This window comes from Osmerus eperlanus, unplaced genomic scaffold, assembly GCF_963692335.1.
Source record: "Osmerus eperlanus unplaced genomic scaffold, fOsmEpe2.1 SCAFFOLD_171, whole genome shotgun sequence".
Lineage (NCBI taxonomy): Eukaryota > Metazoa > Chordata > Actinopteri > Osmeriformes > Osmeridae > Osmerus > Osmerus eperlanus.
In genome coordinates this window covers 29,239-47,819 of record NW_026911323.1, presented here as the reverse complement: position 1 = coordinate 47,819, position 18,581 = coordinate 29,239, and the positions used below count along the sequence as shown (strand labels likewise).

At 53.0% G+C, this 18,581-nt stretch overlaps 2 protein-coding genes across 5 annotated transcripts; one reads left to right on the top strand and one right to left on the bottom strand.

Annotated features, from left to right (window-relative positions):
- Positions 1-269: 269 nt before the first annotated feature.
- On the bottom strand, positions 270-10,212 carry edem3 (ER degradation enhancer, mannosidase alpha-like 3). 3 transcript variants are annotated; one of them, XM_062455392.1, is made up of 21 exons: positions 8,631-10,212; positions 8,504-8,549; positions 7,807-7,907; positions 7,463-7,502; positions 7,270-7,382; positions 6,272-6,425; positions 6,038-6,172; positions 5,685-5,790; positions 5,474-5,571; positions 5,268-5,393; positions 5,039-5,122; positions 4,860-4,943; positions 4,598-4,722; positions 4,280-4,445; positions 4,044-4,189; positions 3,632-3,776; positions 3,120-3,311; positions 2,806-2,971; positions 2,536-2,721; positions 1,810-1,857; positions 270-1,353 (listed from the first exon to the last, which is right to left on the bottom strand). In XM_062455392.1, exons 1-21 carry the CDS (start codon positions 8,753-8,755, stop codon positions 1,058-1,060), a joined length of 2,682 nt encoding a protein of 893 aa, XP_062311376.1. In that variant the 5' UTR covers positions 8,756-10,212; the 3' UTR covers positions 270-1,057. The 3 variants fall into 3 exon arrangements, with proteins under 3 accessions (XP_062311376.1, XP_062311377.1, XP_062311378.1); XM_062455393.1 differs by having other exon boundaries at positions 1,810-1,854; XM_062455394.1 differs by lacking the exon at positions 1,810-1,857 and having other exon boundaries at positions 8,631-10,206.
- Positions 10,213-11,597: 1,385 nt separating this feature from the next.
- Positions 11,598-18,487, top strand: LOC134015906 (cytokine receptor-like factor 1). Of its 2 annotated transcripts, none has more exons than XM_062455402.1 (8): positions 11,598-12,023; positions 12,405-12,683; positions 12,773-12,902; positions 13,091-13,257; positions 14,584-14,741; positions 15,862-16,030; positions 17,164-17,346; positions 18,152-18,487. In XM_062455402.1, exons 1-8 carry the CDS (start codon positions 11,966-11,968, stop codon positions 18,163-18,165), a joined length of 1,158 nt encoding a protein of 385 aa, XP_062311386.1. In that variant the 5' UTR covers positions 11,598-11,965; the 3' UTR covers positions 18,166-18,487. The 2 variants fall into 2 exon arrangements, with proteins under 2 accessions (XP_062311386.1, XP_062311385.1); XM_062455401.1 differs by having other exon boundaries at positions 11,599-12,023; positions 17,164-17,342.
- Positions 18,488-18,581: the final 94 nt, after the last annotated feature.

The following is an 18,581-nucleotide window of genomic DNA, read 5'->3' as shown; positions in this document are numbered from 1 at the left end:
TGCCGTTTTGTGTATCTGTTCGCTGAAAACCTTTGACAAGCGTGGTCTGTGACTGTTAAAACGACGCGATCACACATGAGTAATGACAAACTACATTGTGCCGTTTATGCCAATTTGAAGTGTTATGTTGGGTTCCTGTTGTCTATTTTCCAGTGCATTGGCAAGACACCTGAGAACTTAATAGACCAGAAATCGTGTCTGGGGTTTCAAGTAGCCTAAGAGATATTAAAAAGAAATTCAAACACACAAAAACATACAGCTCAAAAATAGACATTTTGGTGAAATTATAATTAATTATCAGGCACTTTAACAGCTGTTTATCAATTTTATTAAACGTAACTGTTAACTTATTGGCTTGTTTTTGCTTAGTTTTCCAGTCGGTTTAGCGGTTCCTGTATGTTGCTGCTTTATGGAGGAAAGGCCCCCCTCCGATGGCCGCCACTAGTACTGCACCCTCTACCGTCCCCATGACGACACGGAGAGGGCAGTAAAAAGTCCGTCCGGTCCATGTTCGTTAAAAGAGATTGTGATCAATTATACTGACCCACACCTGATCAAAGCAGCGGTGTATATCAAACCACCTCCGAAATAACTGACAAATACATATTTACAGTCATATACACGTACTTCTTGCAGGACGCGCCAGTGCTAGGCTAGCGTTAGCAAGTCACAGTACGGCTTCATTAGACTGACCCCTCAATAAGGCCCACTAAAGATAAAGTAAACATAATCATTATCACAGTTAAATAAACCAACCAATCAACCAATGAATCAATCAACCACAACTGACCACTCAGTACAGAAATTAACTGACTCAGTTCCCTCCTAGATAGACTTCCTAGACCAGAAAGACAGAGAGAGAGGAGAGGGAAACAGAGAGAGAGGAGAGGGAGAGAGAGAGAGGGAGAGCGAGAGACTCATGTCCTCCATTTAAGCTTCCTCCCTCCTTCTCTAAGACTGTCCTACAGGGTTGGAAGGGGGGGGTGGGGTGGTGGAGAAGGTGGCTAGACCAGAGCCACTCTGGGGGGAGGGGGGAGATGGGGGGTGGAGGGGATCGTCAGAGCTCGTCCTTCTCCATCTGCTTAAACGCTTCCAGGTCCTCCCGCCAATCAGCTAACAGCGCGTCCACTGATTGGCTGTTCGAGTTCAAGTCCACCTCTGGCTCCTCCCCCTGCTCAGAGTCTCTCTCAGCGCCAGGTACGGCCTCCGGTCCCGCCTCCGCCGTCTCCTCCAGAGTTGATTGGTCCACCTCCACCGTGCTGATGTGTGACTGGTCCACAAGTGATGAGGGGGCGGGGACAGAGGCAGAGCTTTCCTCTGGAGAACAATCCTGTTCCTCTTGCTGTTCCACACCTGGAGAGGAAGAGAGGAAGGGTTGAGAGGAGGGGTGGAGAGGAGGGGTGGAGAGGAGGGGTGGAGAGGAGGGGTGGAGAGATCTGTCAATCTCCAGACTCATCAATAAACACAGCACAATACAACATATTTTTTACTTTCTCTTTCTCTTTCCCTCACGCACACACGCTCATGCAGTGTTAGGGTGGAGCACCAAGATGCAGTCTAGAGCTGAGAGGTGAGTCATATCTCCCACAGGCTCTCACCCACAGTTGTGACAGCTAGATGACCCAACACACACACACACATCATTAGAGATAATGGAAAGAGAGAGGAGAGGAGGAAAAAAGATAAGCTAAGAGGGAGATGAGCTTGAGAGAGACTGATACTGGGAGAGAGAGAGGGAGAGAGAGAGGGAGAGACTAGGAGAGAGGGAGAGAGAGATAGAGAAGGAGAGATAGAAAGAGCAACACTTACTGTTCTCCAGCAGGGTGCCAGGTATCGGTTCACCTTTAAATATGGCTGCTGATCATCCAATGAGGACAGAGGGAAGAGAGACGGAAGGAGAGACAGGCAGAGAAGAGAGAAGGGGTGAGGGAGAGAGGGGGTGAGGGAGAGAGGGGGGGGAGGGAGAGAGGGGGGAGGGAGAGAGGGGGGAGGGAGAGAAGGGGGGGAGGGAGAGAGGGGGGGAGAGAGAGAAGGGGGGGAGGGAGAGAGGGGGGATGGAGAGAAGGGGGTGAGGGAGAGAGGGGGTGAGGGAGAGAGGGGGGAGGGAGAGAGGGGGGAGGGAGAGAGGGGGGAGGGAGAGAAGGGGGGAGGGAGAGAAGGAGGGGAGGGAGAGAGGGGGGGAGGGAGAGAAGGAGGGGAGGGAGAGAGGGGGGGAGGGAGAGAAGGGGGGTAGGGAGAGAGGGGGGTAGGGAGAGAGGGGGGGAGGGAGAGAGGGGGGGAGGGAGAGAGGGGGGGAGGGAGAGAGAGAAGGAGGAGGCACGTTTTATATCACTACACAGGAGGTGGAGATTAAAAAGAATGGATGTCTGAAAGTGTGGAATGAAGGGAGGGCTGTAGCACAGCCTGGCCACACAGTATAGAGGTAGAATAGTCGTAGAATTACCGTACTATATAGTGGTAGTATAGTGGCAGCAGTTATAGAATAATCGCAGTATAGTGGTAGTATAATCCTAGTACAGTAGCAGTACATCCCACCTCTGTCTCTGGCCTTGTCGCTTAGCAACACCTCCACCTCCCTGTACTCCTTCAGGGCGTCTAACAGGATGTTGCCCTCCTTGTGGAACAGGAAGAGGAGGGGCAGGGTGACGTCGTCTGTGCTGCGTCCGTCTCCTGCCATCTGGAAGAGGGGGGCCGTGTCGCTGCTGCTGCCCTCATTGTCATCTGGGGGTCAGGGGGGGGGGGGGTCAGCTGAGGGTCTATCCTCAGTGTGTGTGTGTGTGTGTGTGTGAGTTTGTGTGTCCTCACCTATCACGATGCCCCCCAGTGCCCCAGCTCTCTGAATGTGTCTGGCCTTCTCAGCAAACATGCACTGTCCTCTCTGCAGCAGGGCCACGCGTCCTTGCACTAGCCCCGCGTTGGCCAGCTCCCCACAGCCAGAGTACGGCTCTGCTACCACCACGAAACCACGCACCTGGGAGGGGGGAGAGGTGGAGGAGAGGGAGAGGTGGGGGAGAGGTGAGAGGAAAGAGGGTTATCCATCTCCAAGGTCACCAGCAGCAGCATGTCTGCATCCAGGCTTGTCTGTGTGACAGCCTGCAGCCCCGCTCAGCCCCGCTCACCCCCGTGCTGCTCTTGGATAGGTCCGTCCCAAACTGAGCGGGCCCTGCGGTCAGTACCACTCTGCCGTAGAAGGGGTGTGAGATGATCTGCACGGCGCGGGGGGGCAGCTGGTCCCTCTGCTGTTGGCTGGACAGCTCCATCATCTCCTGCATGAACCTCACGCCGTCCTCTGACGCCACCGCACTCACCGCCTGGGGGCGGGGGGAGGGAGAGAGTGTGTGTACTTATCTGTGTAGTGTGTGTGTGTACCTGAGTAGTGTGTGTACCTGTGTAGTGTGTGTACCTGTGTAGTGTGTGTGTGTGTAGTGTGTGTGTGTGTAGTGTGTGTGTGTGTAGTGTGTGTACCTGAGTAGTGTGTGTACCTGTGTAGTGTGTGTACCTGTGTAGTGTGTGTGTGTGTAGTGTGTGTGTGTGTAGTGTGTGTGTGTGTAGTGTGTGTACCTGAGTAGTGTGTGTACCTGTGTAGTGTGTGTACCTGTGTAGTGTGTGTGTGTGTAGTGTGTGTGCGTACCTGCGCAGCATGCTGGACCAGCTGGACTCTCCCGTCCTTCAGGTGGATGAGGCTGACTCCCATGCGGGCCAGCAGCTCAAGGTGTTCAGGGTTGTTGGCCATGAAATCCTGCGCTCTGAGGGGCGCTCTGCCCAGGCCCGGCTCCCTGGGGGGGACAGGGTCAGGCCCGGGACACAGGTACACCCCCCACCTCCACACCCCCCACCTCCACCCCCCCCCACCTCCACACCCCCCCACCTCCACACCCCCCCACCTCCACACCCCCCACCTCCACACCCCCCCACCTCCACACCCCCCCACCTCCACACCCCCCCACCTCCACACCCCCCACCTCCACCCCCCCCCCACCTCCACACCCCCCCACCTCCACACCCCCCCACCTCCACACCCCCCCACCTCCACCCCCCCCCACCTGAGGAAGGAGGGGCGGGGACAGCTCTTGTCCACAGCGCTCCTGATTGGGTCTCGAAGGTTCCGGGGGTAGGCGGGGTCAGGGAAGAGGAGGCGTGTGTTTGGGCACGTCCAATCAGAGTTAGAGTGGTCCAGCTCCTCCTCTGACTGACAACACAGGAGGAAGACCATCAGGGAAGCTGCCTCTAATACTGTCTCTACTCCCCTGCCTGTAATACTGCCTATCAGGGTACTTACGGTGGTGTTGGGGGGGGGCGCAGGGAGGGCAGTAGACAGGGACAGGGGCAGCAGGTGGGCCTCAGTGGTGAAGATGTAGTCCTCCACATCAAAGGGCAGATCCTCCTCATCAGCAAAGAGCAGGAAGAGATACTTAAACATCTCCGCTAGGAAGAACGAGTCCATCCTGAGGAGGGGAGGAGGGGGGAGGGGAGGAGGAGGGGAGGAGGGGAGAGAGGCAGAATCAGAGAAAAGAGAAAGTGTGATTATTCTAGCAGCAGTTTAAAGAATAGGAGTCTCTGTAAGAGTGGAGTGTGTGTGTGTGTGTGTGTGTCTCACCGGTCCTCATGGCTGCCTGTGCGGACATCTTTCATGGCAGCGAAGCCACAGGGGACCCGGGCGTAGCGGTTCAGGTTGTCCAGCACCGAGCGGCCCGCCTCCAAGTAGTACGGGTCCTTAGTGGCCTGGGGGGGGCAAGATAAGATAACTGAGATGATTCTTGCTATCTGTGTCTCAGGAGAACCAGGAAGTAGTGCTGTATGAACCAGGAAGTAGTGCTGTATGAACCAGGAAGTAGTCCTGTATGAACCAGGAAGTGTACCTTGTACAGGAAGTAGGTGCTCTCTGCAAACTCTGGTCTGAGAGGGTGCTGTGCCCAGTGGACCCTGAAGTCTGTGGTGAAGGCCTGGGGGGAGAGGAAGACGTTCTCAGAGTAGAGACACAGAGAAAAGAGAGAGATGACAGACAGGAAGGGGAGAGCAGAACAGGAAGTTGGCTCACCTCAGGGAGGAAGTTGTGTTTCTTGGTCACCTGATACAGCATCTCGTGTGTTTCAATGGCAGGACGTATATCTCCCTTCAACACCTGCACACACACACACACACACACACAGTTGGGTTAGTAAGCCTCTTCTTGTCTTCTGCAATACCACAATGTCCCCTTCGTCAATAAAGTTACTATGACTACTGCTCTACTGCTAGTGCTGCTGTGTTGCTAGGCGCCAGGTCACCTGGAGGCCGGGGAAGAAGGCCAGCAGGGAGTCCATCCAGGTGCGAGCTGGGAGGAGGGGCTTGTGGATGTGCACATCCAGCAGCAGGGGAGGCTGGCTGATGTACTTCATGATGGACGCATAGTGCTGGAGACACACACACACACAGGGTCATCGTACACACACACACACGTGTATACTGTGTGTGTGTGTGTGTGTAGACTCACGATGTTGAAGCGCTGCAGGTAGAGGTCATCTCCTAACAGGATGTAGGCCTTCAGCAGGTACTCATAGTAGGAGTCTATCCCTGCCCCCACCCCGCTGTCTGTCAACAACAACATCAACAACAACAACATCAACAAGGCTTCAGTGTACCAGGGACTCGGCCCCCTCTCGGTCTCCCCTCTCTCCCCACCCCCCGTGTCTCCCCCTCCTCACCCCTCCTCACCCACTCTCCAGAGTGGATGTTGATGGTGGTTCCCACCAGGTTGCTGTTCCTCTGTCTCTTCTCCCACAGGAAGTCCATGGCTCTCCTGGCGTGTATCTGCAAGACACACACCTGTCAATCTGCCCTCAAACACCTGTAAATCATCCCTCACACACCTGTTAATCAGCCCTCACACACCTGTCAATCAGCCCTCAAACACCTGTCAATCAGCCCTCAAACACCTGTCAATCAGCCCTCAAACACCTGTCAATCAGCCCTCACACACCTGTCAATCAGCCCTCACTAACGTCAATCATCTGATGAAGAGGAGGAGCAGGAAGAAGAAGAGGAGGAGCAGGGGTACCTCGAACACGGGGTCTTGTGTGAAGCGGCTGAGAGCAGCAAACTCCAGGATGAGGGTCCCTGCGCAGGCCGTGCAGGTGTCTGTCTCAGTGCCTGTCCTGGTGTCAGGACCCAGCACCCCCCGCCTCAGGTTCACCTGGGGTCACAGGTCACAGGTCACACACCAGGAAGCTGCTCCTCAACTCTCGCTCTTTGTAGGTGTGTGTGGTGAGGTGTGTGTGTGTGTGAGTCTCACCCGGGGGTAGGGCAGACCGCTGCTGGTGTTGAAGGCAGGCAGGAGTCGGAACCCCAGGTCCTTGGCCATGTGCAGCAGCTCGTCCTGGTACCAGCCCATGTGACGTCCCCCCTCCTTCAGCATCACCGCCATGGAGTGGCCCCCCAGCAGCCCTCTGGAGAGGACACACACACACACACACGTCACCTCACACACACACACACACACGTCACCTCACACCACACACACACGTCACCTCACACCACACACACACACACGTCACCTCACATCACACACACGTCACCACACACACACACACGTCACCTCACATCACACACACACACGTCACCTCACATCACACACACACACGTCACCTCACACACACACACACACGTCACCTCACCTCACACACACGTCACCTCACATCACACACACACGTCACCTCACATCACACACACACACATCACCACACACACACACACCTCACCACACACACACACCTCACCACACACACACACCTCACCACACACACACCTCACCACACACACACACGTCACCTCACATCACACACACACACACATGACCACACACACACCTCACCACACACACACACCTCACCACACACACACACCTCACCACACACACACACGTCACCTCACATCACACACACACACACGTCACCTCACATCACACACACACACACATCACCACACCACACACACACCTCACCACACATACACACACACACGTCACCTCACATCACACACACACACATCACCACACACACACCTCACCACACACACACCTCACCACACACACACACGTCACCTCACCACACCACACACACACCTCACCACACATACACACACACACGTCACCTCACATCACACACACCTCACCACACACACACACGTCACCTCACCACACACACACACACACACGTCACCTCACCACACACACACACATCACCACACACACACACACACACCTCACCACTCCCCACCCTCCTCTCTCCTCACCCCAGCACTCGGATGTTGGTCTCGAAGACAGACACCACGATGTCGTTGTCCAGACGCACGTCAGCCAACACCCTCCTCACCGCCGCCTCAAACTCCACTGTCTTGTTCAGCAGCTGAACACACACACACGGTTTGGATAAGTTCATGTTCCATCCATGTTCAGCCACACACACACTCAGACAGCAGTACTCACCACCAGTGTGTCCAGAGTGTCTATGAGGGTGAGAGAGAACCTGAAACACACAGCAGACCAGGTCAGACTGAGCTTCTATCACACCTATCCCCCCCTCTCTGCCCCCTATCCCTCCCTCATCCCCCTCTATCCCCCCCTCCTCTCATCTCCCCCTCCCTCTCTCCCCCCTCCCCCTCCCCCTATCCCCCTCTCCCTCTCTCCCTCTCCCTCCCCCCCTCCCTCCCCCCTCCCCCTCCCTCCCTCTCTCCCCCCTGCCCCTCACTCCCCCCTCCCTCCCTCCCTCTCTCCCCCCTCCCCGTCCCCCTCCCGCCTCCCCCTCCCTCGCTCCCTCCCTCCTGACTCACTTCCCCAGGGCGTCGTCCACATCCCCCCTGCTGGGCTCCTGCCCCCTCACCCTCCCTCTGCAGGTTAGGGGCATCAGCTCGTCTGCTGGGTACGCATGGTCCTGGGGGGGCCACGCACACACACACACACATCATATACAAACACACACATCATACACACACACATCATATACACACACACATCATACACACACACACATCATACACACACACACACACACACACACACATCATATACAAACACACACATCATACACACACACATCATATACACACACACATCATACACACACACACATCATACACACACACACACACATCATACACACACACACACACATCATATACACACACACACACACATCATACACACACACACATCATACACACACACATCATATACACACACACACACACACACACATCATATACAAACACACACATCATACACACACACATCATACACACACACACATCATACACACACACACACACACACACATCATACACACACCCACACACATCATATACACACACACACACATCATATACACACACACACACACATCATACACACACACACATCATACACACACACATCATATACACACACACACACACACACAGCAGTGTGAGCCACGGTGATCTTTCAGCAGGACTGTGCTATTCAAACCCAAACACACATTTCTAGACTCACCATATAATTCTGATAAGCGTGATCAAACATCTCGACCACTTGATCCCTGGAAACAGGAAGGAGGAAGTCAGGATTCTCTCTCTCTCTCTCCCCACCCTCCCCCAAAGTGAGAAGGGCCCAGCCTCACCTGAGTCGGTGTCTCTCGCCCCGGGTCATACAGTCGCCCAGGCTGCACAGTGTTCCCAGCAGCAACATGGTCGGCATGACGACCACCTGCATGCTGGCCAGGTGAACAGGTAACCGCACCCACATCGCTCGCTACCTACCGCCCAGCGCTCTCCTCGGAAACCACACAGCCGTCTCCCCGGCAACCACACAGCCGTCTCCCTGGCAACAACCCCTGCTGTCTCCCTGGTTATAACCCAGACATCACCTGGTCACAGACACACCTGCACTCTCTCATCAACTGGTCACTGAGACACCACCGACAGGAAGTACTGCCCCTGAGACAGGAAGTACTGCTCCTCAGACAGGAAGCTGGCGCTAGACAGCCTACACGGCCCACAGATCCTCAGCCCTCACACACTGTAACATAAAGCAGTCAGTGTATAAGAACAAAGGCCGAGTTACTTTTAAGTTTAGTTCCACCCATGTATACTTCCTTATTCTGCCATTCTCCAGTCTTAAACCATACAGTACAAATCGTCATGAAGTGGAGGTGATGGGAGAGAACTGACAGAGGTTTAAAGTCAAACTGCAAGGCTGTTTCAAGAAATTTTGGATTGTGTGAAATAAAATCGATGATATGGCGAATGGTAAAATAATACAATCTACTTTGTTTATCTCAGACAGTTGCAACAATGTTACAAACACAACCGACACTTCCACTGGTCGTGTCAAGTTCGCTCCCCTGAGTGCTGCACCGTTCACCGTCACAACACCTGAGCCTTGGGGTCACAAGTTAAATGTGACACGTCGGCATACGCAGGTGCAGTTAAGGTTAGATAAACACACTGCCGTTTACACAACTGGCGACAACTGCAGCTGTGAAAGTGTTGACAGTTGGCGGATAAATAGCGTATGAACAGCCTATATACAGAACGCTAGACAGCCTGCTAGCCATAAACTGTTCTCACAGTCACAATAATTCGAATGTTGCTAAAATATCGTCATTTTTATGAGACAATTCATAATTCTGGCAAAGCTAACTTGGCTCTTTGCTCAACACCTTGCTCAGCCTAACTATCTTTCGGTGCGTAGCCTAGTATCTAAATTTCGCTAAACACATAGTACTAGCAGCCATTGAAACAAGGAAATTGTACCCTATCTAGTTTCTTTCAGTAATTCCTCGAAGAACAAAGTATGATTAGCACCGTCTATAAGCAGACCCGACTAGTTACAAGTTTATACTATATGTCTTCAGCGGATTTGACAGCTCCATTCAGGTCAGCGTCCAGTTAGTGTAGTGGTCGGTAGTTAAGCTAGCCTGCTAGCAGAGCTAGGCACTTAAGCCGGTTCTAGCGAGTAGACAGTCCGAAAGGGATTCCGCTGATTCCATACGGCTGTAGAAAAGTGCCCCCGAGGCAGGAAATCTGGTTTTTCTGTCCGCGAACAACAGTATGTGGTCCACCTTTGTTGACTGTTTATGCTTTGGGGTTAGCTGCTAGCGAAACGCGGATGCTGTAGTACAAATAAAACGTCAACGCTAAACGCGTAGGTCCGGTTCCACCCTTGTGTGTTCCCCACTCTGAAGACTAAACAAATACACGGAATTCAAAAAATATTCAGAATCACTATAAAACGTCATAAGGCAATGCATATTATGTGCACTATTTTGAGTGTTTTTCAAACTAAAAAAATTGCCTAAAATGAATTTGACAGCCGCCACACTTTGTCTGCACTACATGTCCCATCATGCACTGCAAAATCACGTGCACAGAGGGTGGTCATACGAAATCATATGACCTACTTATGATGCGACGGCAACAAATTCATGTTTCCCTCCGTCAGATCGCAGAGCCCCAGACCTGCCCGAGGCTTTACTCAATACTCATTTTCTGGATTCTGTCGCTCTGTCAAAACCTTAGTCTCTGTCGGCACGCATCGCACAATCACAAAATATCCCTAGTTATAAAGTTAGCCTACTTTATCGGTACAATAGTATCCATAAGGCAAGTAGGGAGGCTCCTCAACATTGTAAACGTAAGGAATATTAACACAGCGAAGTCGCCAGTGAAGTCCACAATACACCGTATTAATTTATGAATAAACGCTTATTTAACCCTCGTGCTGCCTTCGGGTCACATGACCCAAAGGTTCATAACGAACCATCGTTGTGTTTACCCAATTTTACCCAATACAAAAACAAATTAAAATAATTTTCTTTTAACCTTTGCAATGTGGGGGGTCTGAGACAGCCTAGCTGTTAAAAGAAAATGCTTCACTTTGTCTTTGTATGCGGTAAATTTGTAGCAATACGACGGTGGGTCACAATGACTGATGGGTCAGAATGACCCGAAGATAACACAAGGGTTAATAGTGCATAAACGTAGCAGTGACACGCGCGCTTGCAGAAGCGTCCACCGATGATCCTTAGGAATACATTTTAACCACAAGATGGCGGAAGTGAGCCTTGATGTAACATCACGCCTCAGTATAAAATCTTATTAGGCGATTTGATTCATACATTTTAGTTACTTTTTATATAGTTTTTATATCAACCTTGTTAAGTTGGTCAGTGTTGGGTCAGAGTGCAGATGTATTTTGTCCTGCATTCTAACTTTCCAAATGGGAAATTGGATGTAGATGAACGAGGTTAAAGCTTCCTAAAACTAGTCATTAACTAAAATCAATTATTATGTTAAAGAGACGAAAGCAAGGTGTGACCCTGCGGAGCTGCTCGCGGGGAGCGGAGGGCTGTAGACGGAGATGCTCGCGGGGAGCGGAGGGTTGTAAGGACGGAGATCCTGGTCTGCTCTGCTCAACCGTCTACCTGGGCTGAATCTGGGGGTTGGACCATATCTGAGGGAGTTCTAGACACCAGGAGGCTACTTGTGTATAAAAGCTTTAAAAAGTTGCAACAAAGTATGTAGCTAATTCAGTTATCCATGAAGGTGTAGCTAAATTAGGATTTTTCCTAGTTGTGTTGAGGGAACACCGAGGTCACGCATCTGTATAGTGACCCTGTGTGCAGAGTTGGGAGGGGCTGTGAGTAGTTTGCTGTTGGAGGCGTTCACCAGACAAACCTTACCCGCCACAGGGAAGGCAAACCTGCAGTCCCTCCACTCAAACTCTGACAGTCAGACACTCCAGACCTTCTCAGCACCATCGTCCCGGTAGAACGCTGATACAGTGCGGTTGCATTGTCTGGTCGGATGGTTAATCAAACGCTGCACGGTTAGTCAGCTGCCGGTCCCGTCCTGACTGTTATCACTCTTGCTGCTATGCTGCTAGGAGAGCGAGCGTAGTTTGGATAAGGACGAAAAAGAAACACCAGAAAGAATAGGTTCAGCCATCTGAAACATGATCATCTTTCTGTTTCTCCTCCTGACCGTGCCGGCAGTGAACTCTTCGTCGACACGTAAGTAGTCCAGTCTCCGGTAATCGGTAGAACAGTAGAGACGTTGGTGCGGACAAGCGAGTTCACCGTGTCCCGTTCTGGATCTTTAACAGAAAGGCGCTGGGGTGAAGGGGCGGGGCCCCGTTTAGTCAACATAAATAAACGTTAGACGGTGGAATGAAGGTGATACCGGGAGGTGTGCATGTTGTTCGTCCGTTAACAAAACGGTTGTCCGTTATTTTGGAGATGATGTTGTCACTCTGTACTGAAAGAGAAATGTGTGTGTGTGCCTGTTTTGTTTGTGTGTGTGTGTACTATGTGTCTTGTTTGTGTGTGTGGATTTGTGTGCACCTGTTTTGTGTGTGTCCTGGTGTGTGTGTGTCCTCTGGTCCTCCTCCCCAGAGGTGGCTGTGATCTCTCCCCAGGACGCAGCCCTGCTCGTGGGCTCCAGCCTGAACGCCACCTGCACCATTCCTCCAGAGCTGGGTCTTCAAGCCGGCTCTCTGTACTGGAGCCTGAACGGGCGTCGCCTTCCGGGCAGCAGCAGGGCCGTGCTGGGGCCCTCCATCCTGGGGCTCAGCCTGGCTGCCCTCCCCGGGTCCCGACAGCCCTCGGGGGACAACCTGGTCTGCCACGGGCCGGACGGACGGCTGCTGGCTGGGAGCTGCCTCTACGTGGGCCGTGAGTGGGCTGACCACTGACCTTGTGTGGTTTGTGTGTCTGTGGGGGGTCTCTCCTCAGTCTGGTCTCTCCTGTGTGTCTCTCCCCAGTGCCTCCAGAGAAACCAGTCAACCTGACCTGCTGGTCCAGAAACACCAAGGACCTGAGCTGCAAGTGGGCTCCCGGTGGCCAGGGCGAGAACTATATCAGAACCACGTACACCCTCAAGTACAAACTGAGGTGAGAGCCCCGCCCAGGCCTGCGGCCCTCCTTCCAGGTGATCACCCGAAACAAATGTCCCTAATGCTGCTTCTGTCAGAAGGTTCTCCTCACCTGCAGATGGGCAAGGCTGTCTGTGTTTATACACTGTCACACTACATCAGAAGTATCATTCTGAGTGGTGTGTGTGTGTGTGTGTGTGTGTGTAGGTGGTACGGCAGGGAGAAGCAGTGCGAGGACACCAGAGGGCAGCTGTACTCCTGCTACATCCCAGGAGACCTGGCCTTGTTTACCCCCTACGACATCTGGGTCCAGGCAGCCAATCAGCTGGGATCGGCCACCTCTGATGTCATCACCTTGGACATCCTAGACGTGGGTGAGTTAGACTCCTCCCTTCTCCTCCCCTCCTCTCCCTTCCTCTCTCCTCCTCTCCTCTCCACTCCCCTCCTCTCCTCTCCCCTCCCCTCCTCTCCTCTCCTCTCCCCTCCCCTCCCCTCCCCTCCCCTCCTCTCCTCTCCTCTCCTCTCCCCTCCCCTCCTCTCCTCTCCTCTCCTCTCCTCTCCCCTCCCCTCCTCTCCCCTCCCCTCCCCTCCTCTCCTCTCCCCTCCACTCCTCTCCTCTCCCCTCCCCTCCCCTCCTCTCCCCTCCCCTCCTCTCCTCTCCCCTCCCCTCCTCTCCTCTCCTCTCCTCTCCTCTCCTCTCCCCTCCCCTCCACTCCTCTCCCCTCCACTCCTCTCCCCTCCTCTCCTCTCCTCTCCCCTCCTCTCCCCTCCTCTCCTCTCCCCTCCTCTCCTCTCCTCTCCTCTCCTCTCCTCTCCCCTCCCCTCCTCTCCTCTCCCCTCCCCTCCTCTCCTCTCCTCTGATGTCTGCATATGGTCAACACACGTTATTTTATATGTTCTCCATCCATCCCTATAACTGTGTAATGGGTACTGGCTGCAACCCTCACAGAGGAACTGAACATTGTAAAACCCCACCGCTCTTCAGATGCTGAGAGGAACATCTCTGGGGTCAATGTAGGACTGTAGGAAAATACTCACAAATCTGAAACAGTCACTTGTTATTTTTAAAACCATATTAAACTGGCTTTGATACATTTTATATAGTTTTCTTTCTGTTATGCCTGTTAAGATCAGAAACTTCTTCGGCCTCATGTTATGTTACAGAGTAGGAGCTCTTTCCTCCTCTCCTCCTCTCCTCCTCTCCTCCTCTCCTCCTCTCCTCCTCTCCTCTCCTCCTCTCCTCTCCTCTTCTCTCCAGAAGTGATTGGAGAAAGAAAGAGGATAGAGGAGAGGAGGGGATGAGAAGGAGAGATGTCCTCCACATGACTCGCCCCTGCTCCTCCTCATGTCCTCTTCCTCTCCTCGGCGGAAACAATAAGTGAAAGAATGTTTGGTTTCTCAGGGCAGGGTTAGGGTTAGGCCTGGTGGAACCAGTAAAGAGCATTTGAACACACACACACACACACACAAACACACACACACACACACAAACACGAACACACAAACACACACAGGCACAACCGCAAACGCAGCTGAGCGGAAATTAAGAAGACGATCAAAGATGGTCCTCCATGACATTTTGAGAAGATACAAAAAAACCTCCCTCCCTCCCTCTCTCTCTCATATATATATATGTTTTGGTGTGTGTGTCAGAGAACCCAGTGTCCCTCTCACCCCCCCCCCCCCCCCTGCCCCCTCAGTGACCACGGACCCCCCAGGCAGGGTGGAGGTGAGCCGGGTGGGGGAGCTGGAGGACCAGCTAGCTGTGAACTGGGACAGCCCCCCCGCCCTCAAAGACTTCCTGTTCCAGGCCAAGTACCAGATACGCTACAGACTGGAGGACAGCCAGGACTGGAAGGTGCACTCACATCCTACACCCTCACATCCTACACCCTCTCGCTGAGGGGGTGCTAGATCATTGACAGGGGGAGCTGCGCAATTTTATAAATATTATATATAAATACTATTAATAAATGAGCAAAACTTGGCCACTCGTGATGCTAATTTGAATGTAACTGCAGTTGTGCAAACGCATCAGCGGACTGCTCCGTGTCAGACTCCATACAATTAACATTCGATTCTCCGATCGGATTTTCCAGAAATTATTTTTGGGGGTGCTATCGGGGTGCTTTGGTCTTTCTTGGGGGTGCTGAAGCATCTGCTAGCCCCTCCCTAGCGCCGCCCATGCGCACACCTCTACACCCTCACACACACCTCCACACCCTCACACACACCTCCACACCCTCACACACACCTCTACACCCTCACACACACCTCCACACCCTCACACACACCTCTACACCCTCACACACACCTCCACACCCTCACACACACCTCTACACCCTCACACACACCTCCACACCCTCACACACACCTCTACACCCTCACACACACCTCCACACCCTCACACACACCTCCACACCCTCACACACACCTCCACACCCTCACACACACCTCTACACCCTCACACACACCTCCACACCCTCACACACACCTCTACACCCTCACACACACCTCTACACCCTCACACACACCTCCACACCCTCACACACACCTCTACACCCTCACACACACCTCCACACCCTCACACACACCTCTACACCCTCACACACACCTCCACACCCTCACACACACCTCCACACCCTCACACACACCTCTACACCCTCACACACACCTCCACACCCTCACACACACCTCTACACCCTCACACACACCTCCACACCCTCACACACACCTCCACACCCTCACACACACCTCTACACCCTCACACACACCTCTACACCCTCACACACACCTCCACACCCTCACACACACCTCCACACCCTCACACACACCTCCACACCCTCACACACACCTCTACACCCTCACACACACCTCCACACCCTCACACACACCTCCACACCCTCACACACACCTCCACACCCTCACACACACCTCCACACCCTGTCCTGCACAATCCCAGTCTGGTGTGCCCCCAGGTGGTGGAGGATGTGGGGAACCAGACGGCCTGCAGGCTGGCGGGCCTCAGGCCAGCCACGGTGTACTTCGTGCAGGTGAGGTGTAACCCTGTGGGGGTGTTCGGGTCCAGGAGGCCCGGCATCTGGAGCGACTGGAGCCACGCCACCGCCGCCTCCACCCCTCACAGCGGTGAGACTCCTGCCCCGGCCTCCTACCCTAGCCTCCTACCCTAGCCTCCTACCCTGGCCTCCTACCCTAGCCTCCTACCCTGGCCTCCTACCCTGGCCTCCTACCCTAGCCTCCTACCCTAGCCTCCTACCCTAGCCTCCTACCCTAGCCTCCTACCCTAGCCTCCTACCCTAGCCTCCTACCCTGGCCTCCTACCCTGGCCTCCTACCCTGGCCTCCTACCCTGGCCTCCTACCCTAGCCTCCTACCCTAGCCTCCTACCCTGGCCTCCTACCCTAGCCTCCTACCCTGGCCTCCTACCCTAGCCTCCTACCCTAGCCTCCTACCCTGGCCTCCTACCCTGGCCTCCTACCCTGGCCTCCTACCCTGGCCTCCTACCCTAGCCTCCTACCCTGGCCTCCTACCCTGGCCTCCTACCCTAGCCTCCTACCCTAGCCTCCTACCCTAGCCTCCTACCCTGGCCTCCTTGCCTTGTCTCTCAAGTTGGTTCCAGAGGACATTATAAAGCCTTGTTGCTATTGTTGTTCCCATGGATACGATCTTTAATAAGGGCTTCATTATGGACAAGTCATGTTTCCTGGCTTAAAGACTTTGAACCAGAAGTTCCTCTGAAAGGGAGAGAGTGAGAGAGGAAGAAAAGGAGGGAGAGAGCGAGGGAGGAAGAGAGCGAGGGAGGAAGGGAAGGAGGGAGAGAGCGAGCGAGCGATTCAAACCGCATGTGACCCCGTAGACCCAAACATCAAACACCCTGATAAAGATCTCTGATTGGTTGATCAAAGAGTGGAAGGTCATGTGATGTGTGTCAGGGATAGATCGAATGTAGCGTCTATCCAGGAAGGTACTGCTGACTGGAACCAGGCGGGGGGGGGGGGGGGGGGGGGTGGTTTGGCTTCTGCTCAGAATAACATAATCATCCATTTAGCCAGTTATTCTTACAATGATCAAACAGAATGTTTTTGTGCTGAATTATATAGTCTGTGTTTCAGCCAAAGGTCGTTGAATGCTCTGATAATCTAGAACACACACACAGCTCCCTGGATGCTTACTTTAAGCTCTTTTCATAGTTGCTCCTAATCAATAATGTCGTCTTTTTCACCCCAACACCTTACACACACACACACACACACACCACAGAGCGTCGACAGGGGGGGTCATGTGACCCTAAGTCAGAACAGAACTCGACCCTGAGGCGGGAGCTGAAGCAGTTCATCGGCTGGGTACGCAAGCACTCCTACGGGTGCAGCCACATGTCAATCAAACTGTACGACCAATGGAGGGTCTGGCTGCAGAAAACACACAAGACGCCCAACCAGGTAGGTAAGCAGATAGCCCCAGCCTGTCACCCACCCACCCACCACCCATCTATACATCCATCCATTTATCCTGTCACCCATCCTTCCACCCTCTGGGCACTGTAGTCCTCCAGACAGACCAGGCCTTGTCCTGTCGTGGTTCTGCTGTATTAGTGTGGTCTAGGTTCTAGTTCACCAGACTCCCTGGCTGGGGTTGTCAGAACCGCGCCTGGTTCTGGCCCGGTCCTTTCATCCTCAGGTATGTGTGCGGTTTCCTCTTTACTGGCCCAGTGAAACTACCCCCCCCCCCCCCCCCCCCCCACTGCTTTATGACAGCTTTTAATGGTGCCGGGTTATGATGTTCATCCCAGAGCCACATCAAAGCAAGCATCTAGATGTAATTAACAAGCAGGCTAATGTGTTCCTGTTGTGTTCCATCAGCAGCCTGAGGAGGAACCTCCACACAACTCAGCCCAAATGACAGACAGAGCCACTGCTGTGTGTGTGTGAGTGTGTCTGTGTGTCTGTGTGAGTGTGTGTGTCTGTGTGCGTCTGTGTGAGTGTGTGTGTGTGTGTCTGTGTGCGTCTGTGTGAGTGTGTGTGTGTGTGAGTGTGTGTGTTGAGGCTCTGTATCTTTATTGGCTACTGAGCACAGGAAGCTTCCACACTCCTGATTGCTCCAAATACATCCGACCTCATCAGCCCTGGAGGCTTCCTATTGGTCAGCCTCACAGAAGGGGAGGGCTTTCATAGGCTGCAACCAAAGGGCACATGAACATAAACACAGCCTGCTGAGTTCATATTAATGTTCCCTGTGTCTTCTCTCTCAGATCCAAGGAGATAATTCGTAGCCCGTCTGATTTGAAGGGGCTCTCGTAGTGTCTGACCGTGAGGAGACGTCCACACGCAGAATATATCTGTGTCCTCGACACACACACACACACCACACACACACGCACGCACACACACAATCTCTCTCTCTGTGTGTGAGGTTGGGAGATCTGGATGTTGATGGTGTTCTGATAATCTGGTTCCTGTCCACGGGACCACGTAAAGATGTGGGGGGAAATAATATTTATATTGCTTATATATTTTTGTATCTATATATATTTAAGAAAGTATTTCCTTGTAAGTTGTGTTATCAGCAGTACTCCAATTTTTCCAACAACTGTTTATAAAACAATAAATCCACTGACTTTTATTTCAAATGTTGTGTGTTTATTTTCCATACAGACTTCAACTCTTCACAAAGAAGAAAAA

Bases quoted from the DNA above. Each gene is read 5' to 3' on its own strand.
- edem3 (XM_062455392.1), bottom strand. From the start codon at position 8,755: ATGTGGGTGCGGTTACCTGTTCACCTGGCCAGCATGCAGGTGGTCGTC. The intron at 6,426-7,269 runs GTGAGGAGAGAG...TGTCCTCTCCAG, and splicing joins ACCAACATCCGAGTGCTGGG to AGGGCTGCTGGGGGGCCACT. The intron at 5,572-5,684 runs GTGAGGAGGGGG...TGTTGTTGACAG, and splicing joins TGGAGAGTGGGTGAGGAGGG to ACAGCGGGGTGGGGGCAGGG.
- LOC134015906 (XM_062455401.1), top strand. From the start codon at position 11,966: ATGATCATCTTTCTGTTTCTCCTCCTGACCGTGCCGGCAGTGAACTCT. The intron at 12,024-12,404 runs GTAAGTAGTCCA...CCTCCTCCCCAG, and splicing joins AGTGAACTCTTCGTCGACAC to AGGTGGCTGTGATCTCTCCC. The intron at 17,343-18,151 runs GTAGGTAAGCAG...CTTCTCTCTCAG, and splicing joins CACACAAGACGCCCAACCAG to ATCCAAGGAGATAATTCGTA.